The 21346-nt window shown below is 53.8% G+C and overlaps 8 protein-coding genes across 8 annotated transcripts; 4 read left to right on the top strand and 4 right to left on the bottom strand.

Moving 5' to 3' along the window:
* Positions 1-506: 506 nt before the first annotated feature.
* On the top strand, positions 507-4376 carry UMAG_01133 (putative DNA-directed RNA polymerase I core subunit RPA135; the record flags this gene model as incomplete). Its single annotated transcript, XM_011388782.1, has 1 exon — positions 507-4376. One exon carries the CDS (start codon positions 507-509, stop codon positions 4374-4376), a length of 3870 nt encoding a protein of 1289 aa, XP_011387084.1.
* Positions 4377-4855: 479 nt separating this feature from the next.
* Positions 4856-5398, bottom strand: UMAG_01132 (uncharacterized protein; the record flags this gene model as incomplete). The annotated part of the gene is made up of 1 exon (XM_011388781.1): positions 4856-5398. The coding sequence occupies one exon, from the start codon at positions 5396-5398 to the stop codon at positions 4856-4858; it is 543 nt and encodes a 180-aa protein (XP_011387083.1).
* Positions 5399-7003: 1605 nt separating this feature from the next.
* Positions 7004-9649, top strand: UMAG_01131 (uncharacterized protein; the record flags this gene model as incomplete). Its single annotated transcript, XM_011388780.1, has 1 exon — positions 7004-9649. One exon carries the CDS (start codon positions 7004-7006, stop codon positions 9647-9649), a length of 2646 nt encoding a protein of 881 aa, XP_011387082.1.
* A 563-nt stretch (positions 9650-10212) lies between these two features.
* UMAG_01130 (uncharacterized protein) lies at positions 10213-11328 on the top strand (the record flags this gene model as incomplete). Its single annotated transcript, XM_011388779.1, has 1 exon — positions 10213-11328. The coding sequence occupies one exon, from the start codon at positions 10213-10215 to the stop codon at positions 11326-11328; it is 1116 nt and encodes a 371-aa protein (XP_011387081.1).
* Positions 11329-11590: 262 nt separating this feature from the next.
* On the bottom strand, positions 11591-15748 carry UMAG_01129 (uncharacterized protein; the record flags this gene model as incomplete). The annotated part of the gene is made up of 1 exon (XM_011388778.1): positions 11591-15748. One exon carries the CDS (start codon positions 15746-15748, stop codon positions 11591-11593), a length of 4158 nt encoding a protein of 1385 aa, XP_011387080.1.
* Positions 15749-16565: 817 nt separating this feature from the next.
* UMAG_01128 (uncharacterized protein) lies at positions 16566-17861 on the top strand (the record flags this gene model as incomplete). Its single annotated transcript, XM_011388777.1, has 1 exon — positions 16566-17861. One exon carries the CDS (start codon positions 16566-16568, stop codon positions 17859-17861), a length of 1296 nt encoding a protein of 431 aa, XP_011387079.1.
* A 79-nt stretch (positions 17862-17940) lies between these two features.
* On the bottom strand, positions 17941-18519 carry UMAG_12127 (uncharacterized protein; the record flags this gene model as incomplete). Its single annotated transcript, XM_011389192.1, has 1 exon — positions 17941-18519. One exon carries the CDS (start codon positions 18517-18519, stop codon positions 17941-17943), a length of 579 nt encoding a protein of 192 aa, XP_011387494.1.
* A 1195-nt stretch (positions 18520-19714) lies between these two features.
* UMAG_11639 (uncharacterized protein) lies at positions 19715-20026 on the bottom strand (the record flags this gene model as incomplete). The annotated part of the gene is made up of 1 exon (XM_011389140.1): positions 19715-20026. The coding sequence occupies one exon, from the start codon at positions 20024-20026 to the stop codon at positions 19715-19717; it is 312 nt and encodes a 103-aa protein (XP_011387442.1).
* Positions 20027-21346: the final 1320 nt, after the last annotated feature.

Genomic DNA, 21346 nt, shown 5'->3' with positions numbered 1-21346 from the left:
TGCAGCCTGAGCATTGAGTCCTTGTCATCTGTACACCTCAAGGCCACCTTTTAGCTCAACAACGCTAAGAGCAACAAGCGTGAAGCGTGAAGCGTGAAGCACGGAGCAAGCGAAACATGAGCTTGCAAAACATGTTAGACCTCCAATATACTCTGTGATACTGAAAAACCTGAACGACCGGATTGCGGGAAACAGATACGCCCGAGCAAAAATTTGAGATTTTTTCTTGAGCAAGACTTGGGTAGCAGACCGTGCATTTGGAGAATATTTTCTTCTTTTCTTCAACGGCAAGTTTGGCGCAAGAAAACGCTGTGGTTCTAACCCTCGAAACCCTGGACGATCCTGTGTCGTCCTTTCCACCAGAATCTCTCTTCACTCACCTCGTCAGATTTGCCTTATCATCACTTCACCACACCACCCTATCTATCACTGCTGCCACGATTTGTCGACACTTTTCAAGCTGCTAATCAGCCTGATAGTGCTCTCCAAGGCGGCGAACATAAACAATGTCGAGCTCCATGTCGTCAGCCAGCTCTTCGAGCTCGCGTTCGTCTTTTGACGGCCCCTCAACTCCGCCAGACACGGTGCACTCGCTACCTAACTCTCTCAAGGCAGCAAGGCAGGAAGCTGGCATTGATACTGAAGAGCCACTCTGGAAAAAGAGGCACACTTTCTTCCCGCTCGAGCGCCAGGAACGTTACTCTGCTCCTACTGACAACGGCTTTGTGGCCCCAGAGCTCACCGAACTTGTGGCGCCCAACATCGAGTCCTTCAATGCGCTGTGGGCGGAAGATCCTTCGCTAGACCCACCCGCTTCGGTTGCCGTCTCCGGATTCGTAAACGAGGGCACAGGTCTGCTCGAGAAGAGTTTGCGTCGTTTAGCGCCACGCATCGTCTTTGACGGCCAGGGTGACGCTAACAATGGGCTCGGCAATCGCATCACGCTCCGCATGGACAGTGTCAACCTTTCAAAGCCTCTCATCAACGAACGTGCAAAAGGTGTGCGCGAACGCAGGGTTTTCCCCACCGAGGCGAGGGAGAGGCTATTCACCTACACGGGCAAGCTGACAGCGCGTCTCTGCTGGAGTGTCAATGGCGATCCCGAGCAGAGCGACATTGTCACACTGGGCAACTGCCCTGTCCTCGTTCGATCGAATCGATGCAATCTGCGTGGCATGTCGTCGAGGGAGCTCGTGGCGCACCACGAGGAGGCCAATGAGTTTGGTGGCTACTTTCTCGTCAACGGAAACGAACGTCTCATCCGATACCTCATCGTCGCCAAAGCCAACAGTCCACAAGCGATCGAGCGACCCAGTTTCGAAAAGCGTGGCCCAAGCTATTCGAACAAGGCCATCGTCATCCGATGTCTTCACAAGGACGACCTGATCAGCGTCACCAACGCTGTGCACTACCTCCACAACGGCGGTCTCACCATGCGATTCAGTTGGCGAAAGCAAGAATACATGGTACCCGTCGTCATGGTGCTCAAAGCACTGGTCGACGCTACCGACAAGGAGATTTTTGCTTCCATTGTCCAGGGCGACTTTGAAAACACGTTCCTCACCGACCGCGTTGAGCTGCTTCTCCGCAACTTCAAGCAGTACAGTCTGTGGTCGGGTCACCAGTGTCTCGAGTATCTCGGCTCCAAGTTCCGCGTCGTTCTCGGCTGTCCCGAGGACTACACGGATGCTCAGGTCGGAACCGAACTTATCTCGCGCATCTTGCTCGTTCACCTTGACAGCCCACGTGACAAGTACAAGATGCTCATCTTTATGATCCAGAAGCTCTACTCGCTCGTCGCCGGCGAGTCATGTGCCGACAATGCCGATTCTCCGCAGCATCATGAGATCCTCATGCCTGGCTTTCTCGTCGGACAGATCATCAAGGAACGCATTGACGAGGCTGTGGGCAACATTCGCGCTCAGATCGCCAGGGACGTGCGCATGAAGGTCAAGGGCCTCGATTTCTTTGATTCTAAGTATATTAAAAAAACGGTTTCCAAGGTCAATATCGACATTGGTGTCAAGATTGCCTCTTTCCTCGCTACCGGTAACTTGTCTTCGCCCTCGGGTCTCGATCTGCAGCAGACCTCTGGTTTCACCATTATGGCGGAGAAGCTCAACTTTGCCCGTTACCTTGCCCATTTCCGTTCGGTGCATCGAGGTGCCTTCTTCGCCGAACTCAAGACAACGTCGGTGCGAAAGCTGCTGCCAGAGGCGTGGGGTTTCTTGTGTCCTGTGCACACGCCAGACGGCTCGCCATGTGGTCTGCTCAATCATTTCTCGCACACGTGTAGGATGACGACTCGGCAGCCGGATGTGTCGCACATCCATGCGCTGCTCTCCGGTCTGGGTATGACGGAAGCTGCCTTTGCGATTGGTGCCGTTGGCGCTGCTAGCCAGAGGGATACCGATGCACGCGACAACATGGTCGTAGTTCAGCTCGACGGCGCCATTCTTGGTTACACCACCCCTGCGCTCGCCAAACACATGGCGACGGCGCTGCGAATCTGGAAGACTGAAGGGCTGCACCATGTGCCCCTGGACCTGGAGATCGGTTTCGTGCCCACATCGCGCGCCGGACAGTATCCTGGTCTGTACCTCTTCTCGAATCGCGCGCGTATGATGCGTCCTGTGCGGCTGCTGCACAACAACAAGATCGACATGGTGGGACCCTTTGAGCAGGTCTACCTTGACATTGCATGTGACCCACAAGAGGTGGTACCTGGCGTTTCGACCCACGTCGAGCTGGCTCCCACTTCGATCCTATCGGTGCTTGCCAACCTGACGCCGTTTTCGGACTACAACCAATCGCCGAGAAACTGTTACCAGGCGCAGATGATGAAGCAGACCATGGGTACCGCCTCTACAGCAGTTAGCAGAAGGACAGATAACAAGCTGTACCGCATTCAAACTCCGCAGACACCCGTCGTGCGACCAGAGTTGTACAACAAGTACGGCTTTGACGACTATCCAAACGGAACCAACGCCATTGTTGCTGTTATCTCGTACACCGGTTACGATATGGAAGACGCCATGATCCTCAACAAGAGTGCACATGAGCGTGGCTTTGGTTATGGTACCGTCTACAAGTCTGAGACGATCGACCTGCGCGACTTGAAGGGCAAATCGAGTTCAAGCGTGCCGACGCTTCACTTTGGGTTTGCGCCCAACTCGAGGCCGACTGAAGCACAGCGTGCCATTCTGGACCAGGACGGTCTGCCTTACATTGGCCAGAAGGTGATGGCGGGCGAGCCGATCTGCGCCTACTGGGACGAGGTGAGCGGCAAGACCATGTTTAAGAAGTTCAAGGGTGACGAGTACGCGTACGTCGACACTGTTCGTCTGCTCGGCTCGGACGCAGGTTCCGGAGGAGGCGACAGCGAGTGTCAAAAGGTGCAGATTATGCTGCGTATCACGCGTTCTCCCGTGATCGGTGACAAGTTTTCGTCACGTCATGGACAGAAAGGTGTCTGCTCTCAGAAGTGGCCTGCGGTGGACATGCCGTTCTCGGAAAGCGGTATGCAGCCGGATGTGATCATCAACCCGCACGCTTTCCCATCGCGTATGACGATCGGCATGCTGATCGAGTCGATCGCTGGCAAAGCTGGTGCGATGCACGGAATCGCGCAGGATTCGACGCCTTTCACGTTTAGCGAAGATTTCACGCCTACCGAGTTCTTCGGTGAGCAGCTCAAAGCTGCTGGGTACAACCACGTAGGAAACGAACCGATGTACTCTGGCATTACGGGACAAGAGTTGCGCGCGGATATCTACCTCGGAGTTGTCTACTACCAGCGTCTGCGTCACATGGTCAACGACAAGTTCCAAGTGCGAACCACGGGACCGGTGCACGCATTGACGCGACAACCGATCAAGGGTCGAAAGCGAGCTGGTGGTATCCGATTCGGAGAGATGGAGCGTGATGCGTTGTTGGCGCACGGAACGTCGTACATGCTACAGGATCGGTTGATGAACTGTTCCGACTATTCGACTTCGTACGTCTGTCGAACGTGCGGATCTTTGCTGTCTGTCGGATTCGACACGTCTGCTTCTAGCCGTCACGGCGGAGGAGCGATATCGACGATTGATGTGACGACGCAAGGGACAACGCCCATCTTGGGACCGAACGGCGAGTTCTGCCGCGTCTGCAGAGCCGAAGACGAGGTCCGTCATCAACAGGGTCTCGAGCCCCTGCGCGGTAAGCGACAACCGATCGGCGGTGTCGAAGCGACCATCGCCATCCCGCAGAGCAACGTGATCAACAGCTTGAGCGGCGGTGATCTGGACGTCGTCGCTGTCCCGTACGTACTCAAATATCTGGTCGCCGAACTGGCAGCTATGGGTATCAAGATGAGTTTTGGTGTTTCTCCTTGATCTCTGCTGAATCAAAATCATGTATTGCTGTACCTTTTTTTCACATAATCTCTCCTTAAAAGCATGTTTCAAACCAAGAAGAGAGTTTTGGATCTGAGCATTCACGATTCCGAGTCCGTATGAGAGGGTGCAGGGGCAGGGGGGCGTATGAGCGATAAAGAGCTTGAACTTCGGGACAGCTCGTGTATGAGCAAAAGATGCCAGCCACATGAACCACTTGCAGTACTTAACGGGAGTCTGCATCACGCAAAGGCCACACTATTCAAGGCCTCGGACAAACTCACAAGCTCAGACTCTCTCCAACTAAAAGAAAGAGGCGGTGAGCGACGTGTGATGGCGTGACCAATGTTAGACCCTGTGAGTCATCAAAGGAGCACAAAGCGCGTGGCGTGAAGCTCCGCACGGCTTCTCCTTGGCAGCAGAGCGGAGCTGGAACCGTGAATCTTGACTCACGAATTCACGATTCGTGATTGGAGAATTTAGAGCTCGAATTTGCTGCACGTCGTTAGAGACTCTGAGCTGTCTCGATCGACCGTACTCATCGGCAGGAGCAGCACGTCGCTGTACCACAATAATTTGGGCGACGTACCACTCGTGACTGGATCACCTCGAAGGAATCTCATAGCGCTCTGTTCTTGGTTCAAGACGGATGGTTGACGCTCCGAAGTGGCGTGACGAGGCGAGTACAGATGTAGCAGGTTGTAATGTGTAGGGTGAGCAGTACACCGAGGTGAATGGGAGTATAGTGACTGGCTGGCACATACTGAATTGACAGGCGTATGCGACAGCCTCTCGAGGTGCGTATCGCTTGGGATAGTCAAGCTGGAATCGTGAATGTGACAGCGATAGCTCTCTATGACGCTAAGCATGGCGTATTGCAAGTCAGAACTCACGACTGTCTCTGGCTGTGTCTCTGACTTGCACTTGGGGTAGAATAGGTATGATATTTTATTATTCAATGTGAATATCAATAATTCACGATTGGTGATTACAGCTGCATACATGACAAAACAAACAGCCATGACGCACTCACTTTTACAGTTGTCATTTCAAATCCCGGTTAGAAATTGGTTCTTCGCTTGTATCTCGTTGCACTGGCGTTTGTATAAAAAATAAATGAGATATTCGTGTTCATTAACAACCGACCGGAACTCACCGAACTTACTCACGACTGCTTTGCATTTCGTGCGTGCCACAGGGGAGCCAGCAACTCGGACCATTCGAGATTCAGATTCGTGATTGCAATGCGGTTAGGGCTAGCAAATCATCAAGCTGACCAATGAGGCACGATGTCTATCCAGAAGCACGACAATCGTGAATGGTGAATGTCTGCTCGTAGCCCATTCGGGATTTGCGCACCATTTACAGATTGTGAGATGCGTTTAACCAGATAGAGGCAAAAGCCCAAATCGTGAATTCACGATGGCCAGCATCGTGCGAAATGCGGAAAGAGTCGACGTCGGCGGGTCGAGATCAACGCAGCTTCCTTTGATCGGTGTTTGACTGCGGATCCTTGCCAGTCGCCGGACGATTCGGTACAACGGGAAGTGTTCGCGTGCAGAACCGACGCTGCATGAGCTCCCTACCAGCCTAGAGGCTTGAACGGCTACTCCGTTGGCGAGGGCGCTTGCATCGCATCGGTGCATTGAGCCACATGCTTACGGCCTCTTTTGGCTCTGTGTCAAGTAAGGCGGAGCCAAGGAGGAACAGATTAACTAGGTTAGGTTAGGTGTCAGAAAAAGGGATTTGATTCATAAGGTTCTTTTTCGATTTGGTTTTAAATATATAGCGTTTATTGCTGCAGAAGTACGATCTCCAAAGCCATCTTGAAGCTGTGCTGACGATTCTACCGCGCTGCAGTTCTGCAATCACGAATTGCGCTCTGGCGCCTTGTTTGTCCCCGACCTGGCGAATCGAAATTACAGTTCAGTCACAAGAGAGTCTTTGCTGCCTCAATCACGAAGCCAACTGTTTCAGCTCATCACGATCCGCTCTCTTATGTACTCCACCGCAATACCCCCTTCACCTTGTACCGATCCGAAGTCGTTGCGCTCTCGCAGTCTTTTCTGCACAACAAGTTACTCACCACCTATCAGTGGATCCGATACTACTCATCGTCAGCAACGTTCCTCTCAACCGACCTCAGTTCGCCGTGTTTCCGTATATGCACCTTCCTTTGGCAGTCAGCACGCCTCTATTCGATCCCTTGGCCCCGCAGGTTCCCAGACTCTTTGATCTCCAAGCGCTAGTCGTTGTATCCGACATACGGCCTCGTAGCTGCATTGTACGCCTGCACGTCTGCGCATCCCGCAATTGCAGCTGACGTCGAACCCAGCCTTTGACGACTGCACTGCGTTCACTGCGTTCACTGGCATCAACATCATCAACGCACTCTCAACCACTCCATCTCGTTGATTTCACGACTGTTTGCGGTTCACTTCTCGCTTGTCACCTGGTTCTATTGTCAGCAGTCGCCGGTCGTGTGTTGGCTGCTAGCACTCACGACTCGGCAACCCCTCAGCTGCAAATTCGATTCCCCTCCTTGAACCCACCACCACACCCCTCGAAGGCCGCGACCTCCACTCACGTCGGCCAAGAAGCCGCTCATCATCCTGCCACCATCCATCATGGAAGGATCCAGCTCTTCAGACTCGCCAAGCGCCTCGCATGACGGCACTTCTACGCTCGACTCCGAGCTAGGTCGCAGCGTACTCATCTGCTTGCTTCGTCTCGACTTGCGCATTCACGACAACCCGCTTTTCTACTATGCTCATCAGACTCACAAACCCATCGTCACGACCGCAGAAAAGACAGTAGATCTTAGCAAGCTCGAAGACGAGGCACTTCTGGGCTCCACTGCTGACTACCTCCTCCCCGTCTTCGTCTTTGATGAGCGAGAGGTGGAACTCAGCGGTCTGCCCGGTTATCAGAGGAAAGGTCCCGAGGCGCGTACCAAAGAGTACGGCTTCTGGAAGACCGGCGGCTTCCGAACCCGTTTCGTCTCGGAATCCGTCTATGATGTGCGCTCCCGCCTCCGATCCGTCGGCTCTGACTTGTTCATTCGCTTTGGTATCCCAGAAGATGTCATCTCTAACCTCGTAAAGGCCTTTCAAGCCGAGGGAACCCACGTAGAAGGTGTTTGGTTGCAAAAGGAGATGACCTATCCAGAGATCAACGTTGAGAATGCCATTGTTGAAAAGCTTCGGGGCAGCGGTGTACCTGTTCAATTTGTAAACGGCAAGACCCTCATTCACCCTGCCGACCTTCCCTTCGAAAGCAGCGAAACGCCTGATGTTTTCACACCCTTCCGCAAGAAGGTCGAGGCATTGGGTGCCAGCATGGTGCGCCCAGTCAAGCACCCTCCTGCCAAGTTCAAGAGCTTCCCACCTGGCGTCCCCTCCACCCCCGATTATGCACTTGATGTCTCGTACGAAGTTGACGTCGACGGTCTTGCACCACGTGCGCTCGAGACCAAAGACAAACAAGAGGGTCAGGTATCGTTCCACGACATCCTCCGCTTCCTTCTAACTCCTTTGAATGACTCGCAACTTCCACCGACACTAGAAGCCAGTGCCTTATTGCAGCAACGCCATCCCGCCTCCGCCTTTCCGCTGCGCGGTGGCGAGTCATCAGCGTTGGAACGTCTCGACTGGTACTTTGTTCGCGGCAAGTCGGCCGACTCGTCGCGATGGGGCAAGTCGGATCCACCGCCCGTGGCCAGGTACAAACAGACCCGCAACAACCTCATCGGTCACGCTTACAGCACCAAAATGTCGCCCTTCCTCGCCTACGGAAGTGTCTCTCCACGACAAATTTGGGAGGCGTTGGACGACCACGAAAGAAAGTTTGGCGAGGATCAAAACACCTACTGGGTCCGTTTCGAGTTACTCTGGCGTGACTACTTTTTCTTTGTTGCCGAAAAGTTTGGCCACCTGCTCTACGATCTTGGCGGCTTTGAGCGCGCCACCGATCCGCGCCAAGCCGCCAAGAAGATGGAGGATGGCTGGTGGCGCAAGTGGGATCCGCTCAAGGATGGGCCGGATCACGAGATGACGCGACTGCTCGAAGGCCGTACCGGCATTCCCTTTATTGACGCCAACATCCTCGAGCTGCGAGAATCGGGCTTCATGTCAAACCGTGGTCGCCAGAACGTGGCGAGCTTCTTGTCCAAGGACCTCGGCTATGACTGGCGTATCGGTGCCGAGTTCTTCCAGTCGCATCTCATCGACTACGACCCAACGTCTAACTACGGAAATTGGCAGTACGTCGCTGGTGTCGGAAACGATCCACGTGCCTCGCGACAGTTCAACACGGTCAAGCAAGCCAAGGACTACGACTCGCACGGTGACTATGTCAAGCTGTGGATCCCGGCGCTTCGTAACTTGCATGCCGACTACGTGCACACGCCGTGGCTGCTCACCGCCGACGAGCGAAGACGCTACGGTCTCAAGACGACCAAGATGGACGTGACTATTGACGGGTACCCAGCGCAGCCGCTGTTTGAGCACGAGGGATGGCAGCGGCATTACGAACGCAAGCAGGGCGTGGGTTCCAAGATGCACGGCAACCCGCAAGAAAAGGTCAAGGACGGCAAAGTACCGCGCCGTCATCGGCCCAGCTGCCGTGTACAAGCTGCCACGTATGGCGCCTTATCCGATGGAAGCAGCTTTGACCAACTGTCGGCAACGACTGGCACATTGCACGGCTTGGACGGCAGCGGAACACCACGCAACATGGTCCCACCACTTCGAGGCGCTTCTGGATCCATTGGACCCTCCCATCACGCACGCCCCAATTCGAGTTTCCCCAACCTCGGCGCGCTCAGCATTGGCAGCGCATCCGAACGCAGCGGATCGCCCTTCGGCACGTCGCCCGCGGGGCATTTGTCTGCGATCAATAAGTTTGCTCGCACAGCGCCCAGTGGTGCACCGGTCAACTTGGCAGCACCCGTGGGTCGTGCTCCCGGTAACGCCTTCGACTTTGGTCCCGGACGAACCGGAAGCGCATCAAGCCTTGAATTGCTCAATAACAGAGCGCGTCGAGCCGGTACCACCGATGGCAATGGCGGTAATGGAGGTGATGCATATAGTGGTGCTCCTAACTCGGCTGATGTCGTCTCGCACATAGGGCCTGCTAATAATAGCAACGGTTTAGGTTATGGAAACGGAAACGGAAACGGAAACGGCAACGGCAACAGCAACAGCAATGCGCATGCTTCTCAGACCGTTTCTAAGGCCGATCTTGAGACGAGCTGGCGCCGAGGTTTCAAGTAGATTCGGCCATGGTCACACATGTAGTAATAATCACGAATGCAAAAATGTATCCCTCCTGCATAACAAAGACTGCTTGATTGGGATTCATGATTGTATTGGTGATTGGTGCACAATTTCGGTTGCGCATGCAACCACGCCAACCAGGACTTGAGACGTGTACGCTCGGTTGTGCAGGAAGCTTGCGACGTGTTTGGCATAGCAAGCATGCAGTAGAGCAAGGGGTTTGCGTGATTCTGTGGTAGAGCGCCTAGATGAAGATGCGCGGTTGTGGTGCGCTGGTGGTCGCCGAAATGAAGCGCGCTGCTATCGGGAGGCGAGCAGAGGCGTGGGTGTGATGAGCTGTTGTGTGTGGTAGCAGTGCATGTGCGTTTCGACTGTCACTGGGCACCAAGGTTGCGAGCGAGATGAAGTGGCGGCCCGGGAGGGGGGATCTTGTCCTAGTTTAGGCATTCGGGATTGGTTTGGCTTGGTTTAAAAGGAGACGTGTGAGTTGGGCTTGCACCTTTCTCGCTTGACGCGTTAGTTTTCCGTGCAGAGCCGACGAAGCGGTAGCGTAGTGTATGATGCTGGTAAACGTCGTCTTGGTGGTATATGCGCTTCTGTGCTGGTCACAAGTGTGTGGTGGCAAGTCAACGTCGTTCTGGAAGCAGATGGATGCCATCGACGCTCTACACGAACCAAGTATCACGCACCACCATCACGGTTCGTCGTTGGATCGACGCGCGCTGACGGCTTCGCATCCGGGCTCGTCTTCGATCAAGTGCACACATCCGGTGGCGCGCGTTTCGTTCTACGCGCTTACCTCGTCGGAACGCGCTGCATGGGTGCACTCGTTCACGCAACTGCACACGCTGCGCAACAAGTCGATCTTCGTGCGCGGCGGGACGTTTATGGACGACCTGACCATGGTGCATATTGGGTTGCAGGAAGAGATGCACTTCAACGCATGTTTCCTCGTCTGCCATACGGCGTTTTTGCGCGCGTTTTATTCGTTGATGCGAGTCGTTGGCTATCGAGGTCGCGAGGCGTACTGGGACATCGAGCACGATTGGAAGCACGGCATGTCACGTTCGCCCATGTGGACGTATCTCGGTGATGACGCGCATGGTAAAGCGATTGCTTCCGGTCCGTTCCGTGGTCTAACTTGCGGCGTTCTACCCAACACGAAACGTCCGGGCTACTCGCTCATCAAGCCGCACTATGTCACACGCCACTTCAACGCCAACTGGAACCAAAACCCGCTCTCGCGTGGCGACATGTACTCATCCCATTACAACACCTCGCTCTACCACCACATGCTCACGTCGCCCAATTACACCTCGCTCCGTCGACTGCTGGAGACCTCGCTTCATGCTTGGACGCACCAATCCATCGGCGGCGAAATGTGGCTGTACAGCTCGCCCTGTGAACCTGCCTTCTGGCTCCTCCACGCCGAAGTCGATCGCTGCTGGCGAAGCTGGCAAGCCACCCACCACTCCTGGTTCGACTACCAAGGCCATAGACGCATCAGAAACCACGACGGCTCCTCGCAGCTCAAAACCGCCTCGCTCGATGATACCATCGACCTCTACGGCTTGTTCGAAAAGGTCAAGGTCAGAGATGTCATGCATCCCAGAAGGGGGATCATGTGTTTCAGATACGATCGTTTGTTGGGTGGTGCCCCTGATAACAGCTCGTAGAATCCTCCACTATCGTGTATTTGCGTCTTGGTCTGACAGTGCCATGCTCTCGGTCATGTATGTGCATAGACCCGCCATGAATCCCAGAATTCACAGCCGCGTCTCATGTCACACATGATCCACAAATCAATCGTGAATCTCGACGACAATCGTGGATGTGAATCACGAATCACGCACCACCACGGACCTTGGACAGAATCACGAATTGTGAAAGTGAATGCTGCATGTGTCAAAATTCGGTAAACGAGCCAAGGCCAAGAGTTTAACGCCTTCCATCAATCAGGTCCCTGGCACTCCTGACAGCTTCGTCCTTCTGCCTCTCTCGGATGATCTCGACCTTCCTCTCGTGCAGATCCAACAGATCGGCAGCGGTGCGATACGTGTCGAGCAAAGTGATGACCTTGGACGCTTCACGCAGATTGGCGAGTCCGCGACTGATAGCCTCCATAGTAGCAAAGTGAGCGTACCAGGGTGAGAACGAGTCGCCGTTTGAGACCAGATCGCGTTTGTAGGGGAGCTTGGCAGACGAATCGAGGTAGAATGCGCTTGGCTCGGTGTACGATTCTTCGAGCCGTAAATCACGCATCGGGTCCGGCTCAGAAGCATCTTCTTGTGCAGAACTCGGTTCGCTACGCTCGAACGGTAGATCCACATAGGGGTCGTCGTCAGTTCGATTCTCGTGTCGGCGGCTCAGAGAATCAGCGGGTGCACTCGTGGCATCGGGACGATGTGCCACAGCTGGATCGAGCAGTGTATTGGCTGGCAAGAAATCAAAGTCAGCCGCTTCCTGCGACTCACGATCCAGGCACTCGGATTCGCCAGGTTCTTCCTCGTCGGAGCCACTTGCAAGCTCGTTGACCTGCGCCTCGCCAGCAGCATCACTCACTGCTCCATGATCTCGCACATCTGCGTGCAAGCGTGACCGCATCCATGCATTCGGAGGATTGCGGTAAAGCACATGCTCGACAACAGAAAGTGCTTCTTCAAGTTGGCCAGCCCGAGCCATCGAGGCGGCCAGATGGTTCCAGTTGTCCGAATCAAAGCCGAAGCCATCATTCTTGGCCCTTGCCCACATCTTGGCAATCTCCTCATGTCGACCAGCCGAAGACAAGAGATCGATCATTATCGAGATCGGAAGGCAGAGCTGATTTCGACTGCTCGCATCCTGCCTACGTTGGTTCAATGCCTGCGAGGCCGAGCCTTGCTCCTCCACCGCGTCGTCACTGTCCGACTGGCTGTAGGCGTAGACACGACGGCTGTTACTGCGCGATGATCTGAGTGCGGATTCGTAGATCTGGTCGAACAACCCCAAGGCACTGTCGATGTCACCTGCTCGTCGATACGCATCGAGAAGCGGCGTCAACACAGGAACGGACAACCGAGGCATGTGACGCAACATGGTCTGGAGCGTTTGCTCGACATTCTCTGGCTCGCCGCGATGAGCTTGTGCTACCATGAGCACTGTATATAGCGTCTCAAAGGGTGCACTGTGCTTTGCGGCCAGCTTGTTTGCGCTGACGACGCGATCGGCCTTTTGCACTTTGGACAGTTGAGTACGAGTACTGGAAGTTTCCCATGATGACGGTCGGAAGATCCTCTTGGTCTCGTCTGTGACGAGCTGCGAGACAAGATTGCAAGCAAGATCGTAGTTGGCCTCGTTTTCGCTGTGAGCATAGCTGTGGACCATAACACTCCAGGTGATGGCGCTAGGCGTGAGCTTTCGGCTCTGCATCTCGTCGAAATAGTCCTTGGCTTCCGCATGATTGCCAAGACGGAGGTAGCCATGGATCATGATGGTGAAGTGATACACGTTAGCACCCTGTCCGATACCCGCTCCTGCGAGGTTGGGTAGCGCCGACTCGGCTTCCGAAAACACTTCCTCGGCTACATCCATGAGACCTGCGTCGCATGCACTTTGCATCATGAGAGCGTACGTGTTTGCGTTCGGCAGCAGTCCCAATTTACAAACTCTGTCGACGAACCTCATCACCTTCTGCACGGGCAGGCGGCTAAGCACGTATGCCTTGAGGATAATGTTGCAGACCTCGATAGTGGGGCGGATTCGAACATCGCGTTGACCCTGCATCCAAGCGAACAGGTGGGTCGCTGTCTCATACAGTCCAGACTCGACAAAGCAATTGAGCAAGGCAGCATACGTGATGCGATCCGGGGTTTTGTGTGCTGCAATCATGGCCCTCAGAGCATGTGCAGCACATTCTGGGTCGCGACGCAGGGCGAAGCCATGAATGAGGATGGTGTAAGTGTAGGTGTCTGGCTGAGCACCAAACTCCTTCATCTGCTCAAAGATGGCCAGTGCTGCGTCGACGTTGGTCTTGCGGATGTGCATGTCAATCACCAGGTTGAAGTCGGATGGCCTGAGCGGTATTCCTCTTTCAAGCGCTTCGGCGAGGTAGAACTCGGCCAGATCAACGTCGTCCGAGCGGTTGCAGGATTTAATGAGAAGAGCGTAGGCCTTACCATCAAGTGGAACTTTGCCAGCCGCGCATCCGACCACATTACGAGCTTGGAAATCGTATTTCTCGGCTAGTTGCTCATGGAGTGACTGTACATCACCACGCGCGGCGGCAAGCTCCGCCAAGACCTTTTGAGAGAATTCGTCGTGTCCCTTGGTCGAGCGCCGCTTTAGATGAGCCAACAGGGCCATCACTCGATCTGTACGGTTGCGTATCGCCCAGGAGATGGCGACGCTGCGCAGAACCTTGACAGACACGCGAGCTTGACCTTCAGACTTTGTGTTGGTGACGCGGTGGAGTAGCGCCTCGAGCCGAGCTGCTGGCGCTTGACCGCCGCTTTCTTTGATCAAGCGTTGGACGAGGCTGTCGGGCAAGTCAATACCCCTAGACCAGAGGTCATCATACAGTTCGAGTGCCGCTTCCGGGCTGTTGCGAAGCACGGATCGAAGCAGCAACTCGCAAGCGAACAGAAAGCCGGGCTGTGCAGGGTCACGATCTCGGCTGAGAAGTTCGAGCAGATGATGGGGGTCTCGCGCCTGCGACAAGCACTGGAAGAACAAAGTGCGAGCACCTCGAAAATAATGGTGCGAGAACAGAAATGCATGCGGCGATTCGACGATCCATTCAAGGATCTTCTCGATGGGATTGCCAGACTCCGAGGGCGGTTCCTGACCCATCTGGAGGTCTGCTAGCATGCCGTCATCTTCGAAGAAATGAGGCTGTGACAGGATCGAGTTGGCAAGAGTCTCGGCGTTTGGTCGACAGTTGACTTCGAAATTGATCGAATCGAGAATGGTAAGCAAGGTGGTGTGAATGGGAGACAAATATTCGGTCTGCATGTTATGCTGTGACTTGGAGCTGTAAACGTCGGGACGAGAACAGAGCAAGACCTCGTCCATAAGTTTGAGAGCTGAGATGGGCTGTGCCTGAAGAGCCAGCGAGATGGGCTGGAGCATTGAGACCGTAAACTCCAAGTGTTTTGTCGAAGACGATCTCGAGGCTGTAGCAGGCGACTTTTTGGCGCGGACGTAATTGCAGTCCTGGATGATGGCGCTGATACGTCGACCCAAGAGGTGTCGCAGGGCCTTTGATTGGGGTGAGTGTGATTTGTTAGTGGTGATGTAGTGTGCGGACAGGACGAGTGCATTTGCAATGTTGACTCGCAAATAGGACGGTAGCCTTTCTTTGTGAGCGTATGTCTGATACACTCGCCAGAGTCGATGAGCTGCGAGCCTGCGTCGGTTGAGACCATTTGTATCGCTCCGTTCTCTCCATCCCGGCGCAAAATCTGCTTTGAAGTCATCAAGGACCTGCGTAATGCGTGCCTTCATTTGTTTATCTTTGTGCGTCACCTTTCGACGAGCGGCTTGCCAAGGAGAGAGCCAGTGGTTGAGAGAGCCGCTGAACTTTCCGGCAGGGTCATCGAAAGGCGAAGTGTGATCTGGTGTCGGTTGCAAATGGGAATTGGCTGACAGTGGTAAATGATTTTGCGAGAAAGACGAAGATCCTGAGTGTTGGTTGACGTGTGTATCTCCAAGTTTGGCAGAAACGGCTGCAGTTGAGGCATCTCTTGTCTGTAGATATCGACGAGGTTGCATCGATGCAGCATTCTTGGAAGGCAGACGGAGCTGTCGGAGTTGAGAGAAGCCTTGCCGCAATCCAATGCGAGGTGGAACGGCCTTGTTCGCTCGAACACAAGTCAACGCGCTGACTTTTGGATACATTAAGTCGCAAAGCAGTAACGTCGAGCTGTGAAGGCCGGAAGGGCCAGCAGCATTGCGGAACGAGAACGAGGGAACGATTCTTGCTCGGCCAGCACCTCGGTCGATCCTTTCGATGTCAGCGGCCAGGCAGCAAATACGCTTTGCCAGAGCTAGAAGACCAAGTAGCCTGTCACTCTGCAAGGACTTTGCCCGCGCCAGGGCTGCTGGTGGCGGCGGCCTCATGCGAGCGCTCTATTAGATTATCGGAGCGAGGGCCGCTCAGCACCAATGAGTGGCTATGACAAAGGCGACGGCTGCTTCACAAAGATGTTCAGCATAGGAGAGAAGAGCACAATGAATGCAGCGGTCTAGTTGCGGTCGTTTGAGAAAAGAGCTGCTGGAGGCCGGATTGGCAGAAGTTCTGCAAAGACTATCGAGGCATAGAAAAGCTTGAACTTTGCCTCAAGTTGAACGCAACGACTGCGTGCGGGTAGCAATCAGCGCTGTCGATCGGTCACTGCTATCGACTGAGTCGTACGACGAAAGCCGTGTGCTGAGCTGCGGGGTGACGAGGATGAGGTCGAGGAGGTACTGGTGCAATCCAAAGATGCTCCAACACTCGTGACAGAGTGTTGTTGTCTGTCTTGAGCTAGCCAGCCAGCTTTGGTAAATCGAGAATCACGAATAACGTCAGCCTCGCCTTGTGACACAGAAAGGCCCAAATAAAGGTTTCTTCTAGTTAATTGCCACGATTTTTCTTCTCTTCGTGGATCCGAGTTGGTTGGAAGACTTACGACTTGAAAATCGAGAATCGTGAATAAGATGCTGAATCCTGAATCGTGAATCGTGAGCGTGACCGCTCTTTTTGCTTTTGCCTTTCATGTTTTTTTTTTTTTTTTTTTTTGTTCGACTTCTTCTCCACTTTGCGCTTTCTCGCCCGACAAATCCGTCTGTAGTTGCTACTTGAACGCGGGTGTCGGAAGTTGAGCATCTCTTCAGACCCTAACTTTCCAAGACTTGCCGAGCTCCTACGTTCCCCTCGTACTGCGTCCGCGTCACCATGTCGAACAAGAGAGTCAGAGGGCTGGCCATCCACCGGCCCATTCTTTATGGCTCCACGTCTACTCCCCTTACACCAGCAGAAAAGCTAGCAGCACCTCCGGATCATACGCACAAATGGACAGTTGCAGTGCGCAGTGCGGCTTCCCTTCCGCTTCCTTCGCTCTCGGCCATCTCTGGCGCATCCGATGGCAGTAGCTTCGAGCCTGGATCGGAAGTGGGCGCTATCAATGCTGCATCTGGGATGGCAACACCCTCTTCCTCGTCAGCAGCAGGTGGTTCGGCTGCTACCGTCTCCACACGCGGGCGTGATCAGGAACACGACTATCACAAGATGGTCGGAAACAAGGACGACATTTCCCACTTCATCAAACGCGTTCAATTCAAGCTGCACGAAACGTATTCACAACCTACACGAAACGTCGACAAATTTCCGTTCCACATTACCGAAACAGGATGGGGAGAGTTTGAGATTCAGATCAAGATCTTTTTCGTTGCAGAAGCCAACGAGAAGCCGCTGACGCTGTTCCACCATCTCAAGCTGCATCCTTGGCTGCAGAATGTAGCGGCTGTGGAGACGGAGCCGCCTGCGCCGCCTGCACCCTCACTTCCGGCACCGCTACCGCCCGCTGATATGTCTGCTACCAACAGTTCCGTTGAACAGGATGGACAAGCTTCGACTTCTGCCAACGGCACCAAGCAGGAAGCTGGCCCAGATAGCATGGAGGTCGATCCAACCGCTTCCTCAACAACCGAACAACAGACCAGCACAGATGCAAAAGTAGAGTCTACACCGGTAGCAGAGCCAGCAGTAGCAACAACAGAACCACTCAAACCGGCATTGCCTCCCGTAGTCCACTCCTGGCAGTACGACGAAATCGTATTTCCCGAACCCATGGAAGCCTTCTACGATATACTATCAACACACCCACCAACGCCTCTGCCGGTAGTGTCCGCACTTGCGTTTGCCGATCCTGCAGCTTACCGCTCGTATCTCTATGCAAAAGCAGATGCAGCCAAAGGCAACTCGACAGGTCCACCACCGATTCCCCCACACCCACTTCACACACCCACCGGCTATCTGTTCGATGCGCTCTCGCTTGAAGCTCAGAACGCTGAAGGTGAGCGACTCGAGATGGCGCGCATCGCAGCCATCAAAGACCTGGAAAAGGGGCGCGAACAGCTCATCAAAGCCGAAAAGGCACTCAAAGATGCAAGGAACCGCATCGCAGCTTTAAACAATGCTGCTCTTGCTTCGTGTACTGCTGTGTCTGGTACTGTTCCACCAGCATCCTGATTGCACACTTTTGCTTTGTATTTGTACTTTTTTTGTTTTGTTTTGCCAATCTGTGGTATATATTGAGTCGGTCAGCGGTCTACAAGCGGGCAGGAACCTGGCATCCAACAAAGGAGCTATAGATGGGCAACTCTTGTTTGTCCTTTTCGCTGAACTCTGCTCTCAGGAACTGATCAAAGACGTAAGGGACCCAATCTACGCCGTCGACGATGCAAGTGGCAGTGTACGCCGAGATGTAGCTTCCATCAGAGGCGGTTTCGGCACCTCCTGTGCAGCCAGTGCGGAATTTAACGTGATGCAAAGGGTTGCCTTGGTCATCGTCGTCATTTGCGGAAGCTGAGAAAGGACGAGGAAAGGGTGCGGTGGATTTGAGGCTTCGAATATGACGTGCGCGCATGTCATCACGGAACGAGGAGCAGAACGCGTTGAAGGCGGGACATAGCGCACTGGCCGGTGGACCGGGTGGTCCCACAGCAAACGTGCACGCAGAAACCAAGGCGCCCGAATTGTCCGGAAACGGTGGGAGGTCTCCGCTCCATTCAAGGCGTGCGGATGTTGACGATGTTGACGCTGAGTGTGGTGTAGATTTGAATTCGTTCAGATGAAGCGCCGAGAGTATGAGCTGTGTCAGTGCAACGATCGGCGTCGAGAGCAACATGTTGAACGACTGTTCCACTTGTCAAGGGTGTGGCTTTGATGATGATGATTCGATTCAGTGATGATCAAGCAGTCGAAGGAGGCATTCGCTTGGTGGTAGCACTGGGTCAAGCTGTTGTTGATTGTGAACGCGACCAAGGCTTTGTCGACGGCCTTGATGAGGGTCTCACATCTTGGTTTCTGGATCCTTTCTTAGTCTGCATCAGGGCCCGCATCTGCTGCTCGCATCCCAAAGCAATCAAGACCCACATGCTTAGCATCTCAAAGCAATCAAGACCCACATGCTTAGACTGGAACTGCAAGTTGGTGCGTGTTTATCTCACGCCCAAACATACCAGCCATGCACGTATTCCCCAGACGAAGCACTTGGGCACAGCACGCAGCTTGATGGTCTTCGGACATGGATGCAACCACGATGCAACCGCACCTTGCCAAGATGCACACGGCAGGTCCTCCGCCATACGTAATCGTCTTGCTGGCGGGCTGAAACAAGTCAGGGTCCTGCCTCCCTTACGCCGCCGCTTTGGAATGAGGATTTTTCGAAGCATCGGAGGTATGAATTTCATCGAGCGCCAAAATCAGAACCAGAATCAGAGTCAGAATCAGAATCCACGCATGGCAAAGCCTCGGCCGCACGTCGGACTGACTGCTGTATCACCCACGTCAACCAAAGCGTTAGGTTATGCACTTCGGTCAAAGTGTTGCTCTCCTCGCACTGGTCCATCTTGATACTTGGAGTGACATGCACACTTTCACGATTGTCTTCGGCTAGATAGACCTTGTTGATGCACGCTACGAAAAGGTAGGCACAAGCTCAACGCACAGAATAGTGTAAGGCTGAATTCGTGATGACAGTAAACAGTCGTGAATCACGAATGCAAAGGGAGAGAAGAATCTTCGACTGTCATATACTCACGACTCACACTGTAGGACAGCCTCGGCAACCATTCACGATTCGTGATTGTGACTATGACGTGTCAAGTACTAGTCGTTAGTGTGCGCGTAACCTGTATTCTACCGCTTGGCGCAACTTTTCGCCTCGGGCCGTGGCTAAGTCAGTTCCTCCCTCCGTCATCCTTCATCATATTCGACCTTACTCATATGTCACTCGCAAGTAGGGCAGTGACGATTTCTCCTTAAAGCTTACACTGTAATTCGTCATATGCATTCACGATTGTCCTTGACACTAATCTTGATTACTCGGAAAATTCGTATTCCTTGCCAGCCAGCATAGATCGTGAACTCAATGCGCGTGGCGTAAACGCATCCATACGTCCTTGGTAACAAGCGGCTTCTGCAATATGCTGTTCCGGAACACAATTCCTGGCAAGAGCAGCACGAAGACAATCCATATTCGCTTGGAAGCCACCACGACCACATGCTGCTTCTTCCACGATATTGGCAAAGCATCCAAGGCTGCTTTCGTAAAAGAACACGAGCATCGCGAGGCTCTCCAAGATGCTGCGCGCCAGAAACATAGCTCCTCCTACTGTCATCGCCATGGCCATTCTGGTCAGAACAGGTAGTTCGGCAACTCAAAATCACACACGCAGAAGAACGAGATGCTTATGCAGAAAAGTGCAGGACAATGTGAAGTCGACAGGATTGTAGAGGCCCAAGACAGAGATCGCTTCTACAGAAGGCGTAGCCAAAGAGTACATACAGCGAAGACAAACCGGGTTGCGGGAAGGCTATCCAGAGCGGCATCTCAGGCTGTCCATACTGACGCACAGGGGAATGAAGTGCGACGTGGTGAGATTGGCGTTTGTTGACTTTACGATAACGAGACTATTCATTCGAGCGTCGCGCTGCCCACTCAAGTGCCGTTCCCTGCCTCAGTAGAAGGACGCTTGTACCCGAGCGCCACAAGAAGAGAACATGGAGAGCGTAACCATGTCTGAGGGCAGTGGGAGGCACAGTATAGATAGCCAGACCCGATCCAGAGGGCGATGCTGGGTAGTGCAGTCAGAGGTTCGGACTCCAGATGGTCTATAGGATTCTCTGAACCTCTGCTGTACCTTTCGGGCCACCATTATGGCGCTGGCTGGCCTCAAACAGATGGCGCCGCATTCCGTAAGAGATGAGGGTGAACGAGTACGGCAGCACGCAGACCCACAGGATTCAAAAGCAGCGGAGCCGCTCAGTCATAATAGTGATTCTAGGTAGCAAGGTCGCAATGGTGCAAGGACCAATTTAGTCATTTTAGCAGCACGTCGAACATGATAGAGGAGAGGATTTGCTTCTAGAAGCGATGCTTGACTGTGTAAAGTCGTTTCCAGCCCCTGGCGTCTAAACAAGCGCATGGCACAACACAGCAACACAGAAAAGTTCCGAGGTAAGACGATGAAGTGAGAATGAAGAATGGCCATGAAGGCTGTGCGATGCGGGGTGTCGGACTGACAGTTGGTGGAGGTGCAATCTGTGAGGCTCGTGATTCACGATTGCTGCAGGTCCCATCTCGGACTCGACCAGTTAAATCACGACAGAGGTTTGGCGACGCCAAAAGCGGACAGGGCACGCATTTATCCGACCTACACACTCACACGACTGCTGGTCTCCTCTTTGTAAGGCTTCGTTCATGCTGCTGTCGGGCATGTCAGGCATACCGTCCTTTCAGCACCGTAGTGTGATAAGGGATGTTTGCCAGTTGGCCTCTGAGCGCCTGGGTCTCTTCGGTTATACGTTTTTGGTTAGGTATGCTCTCAAAATCTGAAGGTCAGCTGAACCATTTCCGGCTCAAGGCTCAAGCGCTTTGGCTTGCGCTGTAACAGTCTTCACCGCAGAGGGGGGGGCGAGAATAATGGTGACAGAAAATAAAGGGTCGAATC

The sequence above is a fragment of the Mycosarcoma maydis genome, chromosome 2 (assembly GCF_000328475.2).
Source record: "Mycosarcoma maydis chromosome 2, whole genome shotgun sequence".
Classification (NCBI taxonomy): Eukaryota; Fungi; Basidiomycota; class Ustilaginomycetes; order Ustilaginales; genus Mycosarcoma; species Mycosarcoma maydis.
This window is presented reverse-complemented; position numbering and strand designations above follow the sequence as displayed.